The sequence below is a fragment of the Lathyrus oleraceus genome, chromosome 4 (assembly GCF_024323335.1).
Source record: "Lathyrus oleraceus cultivar Zhongwan6 chromosome 4, CAAS_Psat_ZW6_1.0, whole genome shotgun sequence".
Lineage (NCBI taxonomy): Eukaryota > Viridiplantae > Streptophyta > Magnoliopsida > Fabales > Fabaceae > Lathyrus > Lathyrus oleraceus.
Window position 1 is genome coordinate 64,090,842 of NC_066582.1, and position 12,068 is coordinate 64,102,909.

The following is a 12,068-nucleotide window of genomic DNA, read 5'->3' on the forward strand; positions in this document are numbered from 1 at the left end:
CTGCGTCCAATCAACACGGCCGTGTGTCACCACACGGGTGGCCGTGTTGATCACCATAATTAATTATTTTCAGCATCAGCTACAGAGGCAACAACACGGGCCGTGTTCCTACACACGGGTGCCCGTGTTGATGCACTGTTTTAATCAACACGGTCGTGTGGTGGAACACGGGTGCCCGTGTCGATCTCTGTTTTTCTTCTCCTCTCTTGCCCTGCCTGACCAACAACACGGGCAGTGTTGTGGCACACGGGTGCCCGTGTTGACCTGCTGTTTCTTCATATTTTTGCCTTTTAGAGTGTCCATAACTTCACCATTCTTGCTTTTAAACCTGTGCAATGGTCTGTAACAATGACACTACCAAACGAAGCATAAACGGGATCTTTTTGACATAAACTTGTAATCAAATGCAATGCGATACCGAATCAACAAAACAATATAATTGACTCCAAAGCAACTAAAAATCAACATAAATCTTACCAAAGTGATGAAAATATGTCGAATTAATGGCGGGAATTCAATGGAAATAGTGGCCGATCACATACGTTCTTCCAGCAACTTATACTTATCATCTTTCAGAGAGTACTGTTCATTTTCATAATTTTCATAGTCGTCCTCAGGGTTGAAGGGGTCAGCATCCTCATCTTCCGAATCATTCTCTGTCTCATCTTCTTTATCCTTCGGAATTCCAATCTTGACTCCTGGAGCCTGTCCTTTAAGCCTTCTTCCCGGGTTAATGTAACTCACCGATTTCTTGTCTTTCTTCTTCTCAAGCAATAAAGCCTTCAGTTCCTCCTGCCCCTTGGATAAGTTCAAGATCATCTCCTGGAATTGAGCATTCTGAGCCTGGAGATCCTTGACAGTTTGTTCGAGGGCCATTTTCCTGATTGGAAGGAAGACCGTGAGAACATTGATCTTTTTAGAGCACTTGTTATGCAATGTTATGTTATGCTATGCAATGTATGAAATGTTTTTAAGGACTTTTGGAATTTAACTTTGCGTACGCCACCAAAAAGGGGAACTTTTATTAATAATTTCTTTAATCAATGTTCATTACAAGAAAAAACAAAAAAATGAAAGCTCAAGTCTCCCAAGGGCGGCTTCTTTTTGGGCGGAGGTATGCATTTAGACTTCGTTCCTCCTTAAGCTGGCTAGTGAGCTCTAATACTTTCTTCCTCTCAGCACAGAACTGATCTTCAAAAGTATCCCTTTCCTCTCTCAACTGGATCCAAGATTTCTTCAATTCTTCAACATTGGTAGGCATATCTGGATAAGGAATGATCTGAGGGGTACCTCCTTCAACTTTTGGTTCAACAATCAGAGGTCCGATTGCAAGATATGGCATGATAAGCTCACGAGCTCTGGCGCGTACCCATCTGAGATAAGGTTCCATAGGAATAGAGTTTTTCTGTCCTAAAGTAATTCTTTTCACCATGCCCCAAGCTCATACAAACCTTTGACGGAGTCCTTGAGAATCGTTGTCATAGTCAAACACAGTGCCTTGGATAATTATTTCATGTGGACCATCTCTTCGAGCATAACCAAACTGACGTAGGGCTAAAGCAGGATTATAAGTAATACCTCCTCTTATCCTTGGGAGTGGTACGTTAGAGAATTCTCCACAACGGTCAATGATGATAACATTTTCTTTGGGTTGGGGACACCAATGGATGTCTGAATGGGAGAGCGACATTATCCTTCGAGACCATTTCAAATTTTGCTCATTCTTCAAGACTGATTGAGGGAGGTGCGAAATAAACCACCTAGATAATAAAGGTACGCAGCACATGAGAGTCCCTTGCCTTTTCATAGTACGGGTGTGAAGGGAATGCAAAATGTCTCCAAGCAAGGTGGGCACAGGGTTATGAGTAAGAAATATCTTAACAAAATTCATGTCTATGAATTGATCCGGATTAGGAAATAGCACCAAACCATAGATTAGTAAGGCTAGAACATCTTCGAAAGCATGGACATTCTTAGCTTTTAGGAATTCTCGGGCCTTATTTATCAGAAATTTGGAAAGTAGACCCTTAACTTCACTTCTTGTTACCCAATTAGTTTCAACGTCGGACTTTGTCATGTGTAAAGCCGCGACAACCTCTTCAGACCTCGGAATCTTTTCTAAACCACTGAAAGGTGTTTGATCAAGGATAGGTATCCCGGGCAACTTGGAAAATTCTTCTAATGTGGGTACCAACTGATAATATGGGAAGGTGAAGCAATGATGTTTAGGATCGAAGAACTGGAATAAAACTCTCATCATATCTTCCTTGAACCCGGTGGTAACCAATTTGAGGAGATGACCATGTTTCTGGATGAACCGAGCATGATCGGAAAGTTCTGACACTAAATCCTTGAGTTGAGGAGAGATCGCTACAAAATTGATCCGGATGGTCTTCCTGGAAGCCATAGCCTTACAAAACAGAACAAAGTTAAATCCCTAAGTCCTCGAAATGGTTAGTACAATGCCACGATGTAATGATGTTATGATGTTATGATGTCACGATGTTAAGTAAGTAACAAACACAAATACGTCACACCGCAATTATTCCTAGGTTTTAAGGCTTGCATGAGTTCCATAGGTAAGTACCCTCCCCACTGAAGTTCGGTTGGTTCAACCTGTCCTAGAATAGTAACCGGGTTCTAAAAGGATCTCAAATCATTGACCTTTCCTTAAGTCCACTTCAGTGCAACACCAAGCGGTTGACCAAAATTTCCCTAAAGTCCAATCTCAAAGAGTGTAGTATCGAGTATCAACCAACCCCAGTCGGAACCGAAGTCAGTTATCTCACTACTTTTTAATGGCTAGGATGAGTCAACTAGGATTCTAAAGGTCGGGTTAAACATGAGGAACATCACGCGACGCCAAATTTTTCCTCAAGTAAACATGAGGAACATCAGGACATCCAAAATGTCACATTAACCGTAGCTATCATTTTAACCATTCCAGTATACGCCGGACAGTCGCGATGATCTCTTGCTACTTACCTAAGGTACACTAGATCCGGGTGTAGGATCTTTCACTCAAGCATAGAATACCCAAACAATCCCTTAAAAGTAAATCAGACAAAGAAACAATTCGAAAACATAAGTGATCTTATCTTTAAGGTAACCTCTCTTTTTAAGATTCCCCAGCAGAGTCGCCAGTTCTGTGATACGGTGAACTGACTTTGTATTTTTGCTTTGAAAAGCAATGTTGCGGATAGCAAGAGTCGCCACCGACTTTTCTTATCCAATAAGGAAAGGCGAAAAAGAACAGGAAAGACCTTAATTAGATTTTGAATTCGGGAGGTACATTATACAAAGGGAAGGTGTTAGCACCCTTTGTATCCATGGTTATCCATGGGCTCTTAATTGCTTAACTCACTTATGTTTTCCTTGTTTGAGAAAGTGTTTGAGAAATGTGGTGTGTTTAGAAAATATTTTGAAAGGGGAGTTTAACTTTGTAATGATTCTTGTACGAATGTATACAAAGTATTTATCTCATTTGATTTTGAAAGATGTTTAGAAAAATATATCTCGATGATGATTCTGGTGCGAATGTATACCAAGTGGTGATTTTCTAAAAGATGTTTTGAAAAGTGTGAGGTGTGAAAAGTATTTTAAGCTGTGAGCAAGCATTTAAGAGTTATACCTAACCAAGGTCTTTATAGGTATTTCCTATCCTTAGGAGGGTAAAACTGTCCTTACTATTGAGAAGTAAGTAGTCTTATCCTTTGGATGTAAAGGGACATCGTGGGGTCGTCGATTGTTCATTGAAGGCAACATTTGTAAGGATACCTTAGCATTCGAAGGGATGATCATCATTTAATCGTAGGCTACAACGAAGGGTCATCGAGGGACAAAGTCATATATTCGAAGGCAACGTTCGAGGGACAAGGTCATATATTCGAAGGCAACGTTCGAGGGACTATGATTTATCTTGTAGGGACATTGACCTTTTGATCGAAGGGACTATGACTTATCTGTTTAGGGATGATGATTTAATCGAAAGGGTCTTTGCTAAGGGTATCCCCACATTCGCGGGACATGACCGTAATATCGTAAGGCAATAAAAAGAGGGATAAGATCACGTATTCGAAGGCAATGTAATTAGCCAAGTAATCAGAATAAATCTCCACAATGGTATCCCACAAATAAAGTGGAATACCGAGCTACCTCTTCAAGAATCATGGGAGCCCTTACAAAAACTCAGCAAACATGTTAGAATAACGGGATGGGGCGCAATCAAGAGTTACACCGAACAAAAGAATCATAGCAATAATAGTGTCAGGCAAACAACGTGTAAATGCAATAGAAAACATGTCAAACAAATACAGAACAGATCAGAATGCAAACAGAAAAAAAAACAACTACTGTCATGTTCGCTACTGCCTCGCCTAGCGAGGGCCTGGCGAACCCTCGCTACAGGTTCGCTTAGCGAGGTGCTAGCGAACGGCTGCGGGTTCTGGGTTCTTCTTTGATACTGGTGCGATTTCGGAAACCCCAAACCCTATGGCATCCATTACAGAAATTACATGATCGAATATTCAAAGTATTGGTTTACACATTTATGCACATCTAAAACCACATGCAAAACCTAACGATATTCGCCTTTCCAAATTCAACCATAATGCCTTATACATTTAGAAATTTCAAATTGGGAGCATAGAGTAGTGGGAATAGGGCAAACCTGATTGAAGGGATCGAACGAAGTTGAGTTACACCGTTGGGTTTGCAGAGCAATCTTAGGGTTTATGCCTGACAGGATTGGCGGAGGTAACCTTTGTGCCGATGAGTTCTCTGAATTAGCTTCTAGGGTTTTCCCCGTTGTTTTTTTTCTCTGATCTCTTTTCAAATGAAGTCTTGGAATTTATAGCTGATTTTTTGTGTCTTGGTGGGCTCAGACTGAAGGCAATTCAGGCCCAGAATTTTTGTATATCCGCAAACTTCGCTAGGCGAGTGAGCTAGCGAAGGGTTCGCTAGGCGAGCACTCAGCGAGTGTTCCAGCGAATACTCCCAGACTTGGATAAAAGCATAACTAGTACTTACTCGCTAGGCGAGCAGCTAGCGAGCAGGTGGCGAGCATTCCAGTAGCAAAATCAACAAGGTTCGCTGGAGCGAAGGAGGAAGCGTGGGCTTCGCCTAGCGAAGGTTTTGCTCGCCTAGCGAGCATGACAGTTCAGGTCATCTTCTGGATTTGGTGGCCTGTGCGCTGGATTTTTGTTTCTTTGAGATTAATGTTTTGAAAAATGAATAGACCCCATTTGAATCTGTTGAAAGTATATAAAAATTAACAGGCAAATTTTGGGGTATGACAGTGTATACCACCCTTTGACCTGAAACCACTATGTACCATAGATGTAGAGTCGAGTGCCTTATTGCTGATCAAACATGATTCGTAACTGGATGACCATAAAGACAGTTGATGGGTACTCCACGAAGCATGCTGAGGGACATGAGTGACCTAGATGGAATTTGCCCATCCTGCGTAACAGGATAAATGTTTACGGGCCCAATATTGAATTGGACAAGGATGACACGGTATATGCCTTGTGTTCAATATAGTCACAAGGGTAAAAGGATAATTGTACACATAAGTATTATCACAAAAGGATTTGTCAGATCACATGACATTTTCGTGTCTTGGGTAGCAGTGATGTGTTGCTAGATACCGCTCACTGTTTATTATGTTAAATACGTGATTTAATATAATTGCCAATGCCGCGAAAACCTACAGGATCACACACAAAAGGACGAATTGATGAGAGATAAAGTAACTAAGAAACACCGTAAGGTACAATGCACTTAAGTGAATTGTAGAACATCGTAAGGTACGGTGTACTTAAGTAGAATACGAGATATGGTAATGTACCACACGCTTAAGTGATTTTGGCATATTATAAGATATGGGCCACATACACTTAAGTGAGATTTTTAGCTTGCAGTCCACACAAGTGGTTCTATAAATAGAACCCTTATGTAGAAGCATTTGTGTAGTTGCAATTTCGTTTCTCTCTCTCTCTCTCTCTCTCACTCAAAGCCTTCATTCGTAGCAGCTAGCACTAAGATTGAAGGAATCCGTTCGTGTGGACTGAGTAGAGACGTTGTCACCATTCAACGTTTGTGATCGCTCCGTAGATCTGCATCAAAGGTTTCAATCGCCACAAGAGGTAACGATTCTATCACTGATCATGCCCATTCGTAAGGATCACTAAAGGAGAATTTTTTTTAATTCCACTGCATTTTGGATCGCTCTTCTCCTTCACACACCATCTAACCAAGGTCTTCAAACCAAGCATGAAACTCTACAAACACATCCCAACACATGGGCCCATGATTAGGGTTTAAAGGATCATACTAATGCTCAAGAGCCAATCACAAGGTCCTATAGTAGCATAGCCAAGAATTGGGATTTTGGTACCCAAAAGAATTCCATGATGAGGTCTCCTTGAATCCATATCTCAAAGATCAAGACATTAGGGTTTCACTCCCATGATGGAAATATGAAGAGCCATGTCCCATTTCTGGAGCTTGACCCGCAAGCCAACCCTTGCTTTGCAAGCCACAAGCTTTGAATCTATGTTGATCAGTTAGCAAGTGTCAACATGAATGAATGATTCATATGAGTGTGGTATGAATGAGTATAGATGAATCTTAAGTCAAAGGTTGGATAAAAAGATGAAAAAGGGAGGACACATTTTGGGGTATGACAGTGATGTCATCTATCGTTGTTGCAGACTTTTGCCTAGTGACTCATTAAAATGTTTGGCTTTCAAGCCATTATGGAAAGCTCCTAAAAACATCTCTTGGTTAGGATGGGAAACCTTGATGGTCTCCTCGTTGAACCGTGCCAAATATTCACAGATTGTCTCTCCTTGCCCTTGTCGAATGTTGAAAAGACTAGTGGTCAAAACCTTGAGGTGTTTGTTGGCGGAGAATTGATGTATCAATTTCTTTGTCAGATCTTGATAGCCTGTGACATAATGTTTAGGCAGACTCACGTACCAACTTAAAACAACTTCCTTCAGGGTTCCTACCATTAACTACATTTTAATGATCAATGACCGTATGATTGCCATTTGGGCATTGACCATCAGAATGTGTTCTTGAGGATCATGCTTCCCATCAAACATAGAGAGGTGAATGGGTTTGAAGTTATCCAGGACCTGATCATTCTAGATTTCTTATGACAGTGGTTCAGTATCGATAGGGTCGTCTGCTATTTGGGGGGCATAAAAGAGCATTGAATACTATTGATGTGAGTGATTCATAGTTTGTCGGTTGATCTGGTCGGGCGAGGACTCTGCGCATACTTCCCGGGCCAGACTTCGAGGTAATACCCATATTATCTTTTGGAGAAGACATCCTAGACACACATACTTTTGTACATGTCCAAAACTACTTTCCAAATGCACCAAACATAAATTAAATATTTCTAAAACAATAAGAGGAAGTTGACTTTTTAGATTTATTGAATAATTATTGTATATGATACATTATACAATTTAAATAATTAATTATTCAATTACTTTAAGAAATAATTTTTGAATGTAGTATTATTTTTTGATTATTAATTTTATTATAAAATATACATTATATATTATTCTTATGGATCTTGGATTCAAGGAGATTCGTATCAAGGAGATAGAGAACAAAAAATTTTCATTTGACAATAACATCACTATTTATATTAAATAATACTCCTATTTTAAAATGAATGATTCAATTGATTATTTTACAAATTAAAAAAATCTTTTTTATTAAAATACTTTTGAAAATGATGAAATATTTTTTTATTTAGAATGAATCATTAGATAAAGGAAGTAAAATATAAATAATTAACTGACACGTAAACCCACCTGATTTTCTCTTGTTTTTTCCTTCTTTCCTTGAACTTTCTTTCACCAACCAAAGATACTCTACCGACGTCAGTGCTTTAACTCAGGAGCTACCTCGGAAGCAAAATGAGTCGGTTCGGCATGAAAATATCAGTACTCCAAACCTATAGTGGGTCCCGCATGACCCCATCGAAACAAACAGAGACCCAGTCCGGTCAGCCAACAACAACGCACCTCCCTTGTTGAGTCAGAAATGAGGTGCCATTTCTCTCTCTTAATCTATTACACACTTCTTATTTATTTATTCCGTGACGCGTCATTTTAGTTTATTATTATGGCAAGGACGGTACAAACCCCACTTGTTTTATCTTCATCGTTTACTATATAATCAACCCTTACCCATTTCCAAACAACTAAATTAAATATAAACAACCTCCTCTTCTTTTCTCTTCTTCATCTTCTAGTTCTACCAACTCTTTTTTTTGTTTTTGTTTTAGTTTTAGTTTTATAGCGTTTAAGTATTAGTATTACAATACCAACTTACCCAAACCGCCATGGGAACTCAGGTTTTGTACCCTCAGGAATATTTTTTCATACCTACTCCGGTGTCGCTTTCCCACCGGAGCAACCACTACGGCTACAACAACAACCGTGCAGTGACTTCGAGGTCTTACCGGAAGCCGGTTACCCGACCAGACCTAAAGAAACGGGATACTACTTTGGTCTTGAAGAGATCAAGCGCTGATGATTCAGTAACTGGGAAGAGCAGGGAAAAAGTAACGATTCTTCGTAGGGGTAAATCTCTTGATTCATCGCTGGAAGCAGTGAAGAGCGACAAGTACGCTGGATCTGCGTTCTCGGTGTCACCGTCGCCAAGCGCGCTTCCTCTGCCATCTTTTCTGATGAAGAAACAGTTCTCAGCGACGGTTGATGACTCTGCGACGCGAGATCTAAGGCGTCTGCTTCGACTTGATTGATCCACATCAAACCGGGTTGCGATTCCGGGTTTTGGATCGGGTCGAACCCGTTACACGATTCATATGTTGATCCGTTTCTTTCCTCCTCTCTTACTGGTCTCCGTTACCGTAACTATGCTACCGGTTTCAAGTTCTGATCCGATCGTGATTTTTTGAAACGAAAGGATGGATCTGAAATTGGGATGACTTGTTGTCTAAATGGTTTCGAGTAGGGTACTTACTATAGCTATGTGTATGCATCTTGTGCAGCTCTGTTTCAATTTGTCTAAAAGATTAAAAGGTTAATGTAAAAAATTAGGCCTGTAATATCAGTTTAAGCTTAATTTAAGAAAATGTTAAATAAAATTTTAATTCCTACGCATTTATGAAAATTTGTTTTTCTAAATATATAATACTTTTTTTAAAGGCAAAAGTAGAATTTATATATTATATCATTGCATGTCAGGACAGGAAAGGAAAAAGCACACAGCACAAAGAGCGGTTTATGATTTCAACTAACAGACCCCATATCAAGCAATGCTACACCAATATTTTCCTATCTCTCTATGAACACAATCAATCAAGAGTGGCACAAATGTTCTTCCATGATTACTACAATTGTTCTTCCAGTGGAAGAACGAGAAACAGTGTGATTTTCAGCAATTGAATGAGGATCCAAAGATAACACAAAAACCTATGATGGATTTTTGAGTTTTTGGACATCTGGCCCAATCTGAATCTGCAAAGCCATAGAGTTTGAGAGAACTAACAGCAGAAAAGAAAATACCCTTGGCAGGTGCAGACTTGAGGTATCTTAATATTCTAGTGGCAGCTTGGTAATGAGGGGTAAGAGGCTTTGCAATATATTAGCTCAAATGCTGTACAACATAAGATATATCAGACCTGCTGTTAGTAAGATAGATTAGTCGACCAATGAGTCTCCTGTAAGATGATGGATCAGCAATAGGTTGGCCAACTGAAGCAGACAATTTTAGATTGGGATCAAAAGGTATGGATGATGGTTTGACTGTCAAATAACCTGTGTCTTCAAGCAGATGGAGAGTGTATTTCCTTTGGTTCATGAAAATGCCTTTAGTCGACCTAGCAATCTTAAAGCCCAAAAAATACCTCAGCTTGCCTAAATCTTTGATGCTAAACTGTTGGTTCAAAAGATGCTTAACAGAGTTAATTTCATCAGGGGAATTCCCAGCTAGAACTATGTCATCCACATACACTAGTAAGACTGTGAAACTTGTGGAGGTGGATTTAACATACAGAGAGCAATCAGCTTGAGATTGTGAATAGCCAAGAGAGATAAAAAAGGAAGAGAGTTTAGCATACCATTGCCTACTAGTCTGCTTCAAACCATATAGGGATTTATGAAGTTTGCAGACCTGTGAGGGATTGGAAGTGACTAGTCCAGGAGGTAATGTCATATACACTTCTTCATGTAAATCTCCATGCAGAAAAGCATTATTAACATCTAATTGCTCTAGGTGCCAACCTTTGATTGAAGCTATAGACAAAAGAACTCGAACTGTGGTTATCTTAGCCACAGGAGAAAAAGTATCAAAGTAGTTTACTTCCTCCATCTGTGTATAACCCTTGGCTACAAGCCTTGCTTTATATCTTTCAATGGATCCATCTGCCTTGTATTTCACTTTATAGACCCATCTGCATCCAATTGGTACCTTACCAGGTGGAAGATCCACTAATGTCCAAGTATGGTTATCATCAAGAGCCTCCAATTCAACATTCATAGCATGCTTCCAACATTCAAATTTGTTAGCCTGTAGAAAACTAGGTGGTTCAGGGTTAGAGGAAATCGAGCAACAAAAATGATGGAAATCTGGGGAGCAATTGCTGTAAGACAAAACTGAAGACAGAGGATAAGTAACTTTAGAAGAGGAAGGATTGGCAGAAGTAGAAAAACAATGATAATCAGCAAGATATGAGGGAGGGTTAGAAGTTCTAGTAGAGTGTCTTATAGGAGGCTGATCATCATTAATATTCACAGGAGGATGAATAGGACTGATGGATAAGGGAGATGGTGGAGAGTTTTGGACAGGAGAGCTTGGGCTGGGACTATCATTAATGAGGATATTAGAAGGAGATCCTGAGTTGAGAGTGTGAGGGACATTGGACAAGGTATTATCTGATGGTTGTAGTGCAGGCAGGGTATTATCTAATGGTTGCAGTGCAGGCAGGGTATTATCTGATGGTTGCAAGGAAGGTAGGTTATTGTCTAATGTTTGCAGTGCAGGAGGGTTATTGCCTGATGGTTGCATTTCAGACAGGTTATTATCTGATGGTACAATGGGGACTGTATCATCACATAAAGGAAAAGCAGTGTTGGTACTGTCATTGGGAGCAGAACTTTGTCTGTCTTGGGAATGAATTCTAGATTTGAAAGGAAAAGTGTTTTCATAAAATATCACATGTCTTGAGACAAATATACTGTGATGAGTCAAGTCATAAAGGATATAGCCTTTAGTTCCCTCTTTATAGCCTATGAAAACAGCCTTGCGTGCTCTAGGGTCAAACTTGGTTCTATGGGCCATAAGAGATGTAGCATAGCATAAACAGCCAAACACTTTAAGGTGCATAAGGGAGGGAGGCTCTTGGTATAGAATTTCATATGGGCATTTTAGTTTAAGCAAAGGGGTAGGAAGTCTGTTAATAATGTGGATAGCTTGCTGCACACAAAAATTCCACATGGTTAAAGGCACATTGGATTGAAAGTGTAGGGTCCTAGCTACATTAAGGATGTGTTGATGTTTCCTCTCAACAATCCCATTTTGTTGAGGGGTTTCAACACAGGATTTTTGATGTAGAATGCCCTTAGCAGATAAGAAACTGTGTAAGGCTAGAAACTCTGCACCATTATCAGACCTCAAGCATTTTACATGTTTATTAAATTGTTTCTCAACATATGCTACAAAGGTCATAAAGCTATCTCTAGTTTCAGCTTTTGGTTTTAAGAAATATCACCCATGTGAACCTAGAATGATCATCAACTAGAGTGAGAAAGTATTTGTGTCCTAACATAGAGATAGTAGAAAAGGGCCCCCATAAATCAACATGAAGAATGTTAAAAACATCATTAGTGCTAGTAATACTATAAGGAAAGGGAAGTTTTCTTTGTTTGGCAAAGTGACAAGAATCACAAGGGGAAACATTGTCATTACAAGAAACAAAAGGAAAAATCTTAGCTATGGTTTGTAATCCTTTATGAGATGGATGGACTAGCCTCATATGCCATATATCACCATCAGTAGATACAGAGTTACAAGAA

At 39.7% G+C, this 12,068-nt stretch overlaps 1 protein-coding gene across 1 annotated transcript; it reads left to right on the forward strand.

The window, feature by feature from the left end:
- Positions 1-8,125: 8,125 nt before the first annotated feature.
- On the forward strand, positions 8,126-9,155 carry LOC127073371 (uncharacterized). Its single transcript, XM_051014525.1, has one exon. The coding sequence runs from the start codon at positions 8,372-8,374 to the stop codon at positions 8,792-8,794; it is 423 nt and encodes a 140-aa protein (XP_050870482.1). The 5' UTR covers positions 8,126-8,371; the 3' UTR covers positions 8,795-9,155.
- The last annotated feature ends 2,913 nt before the right edge of the window (positions 9,156-12,068 follow it).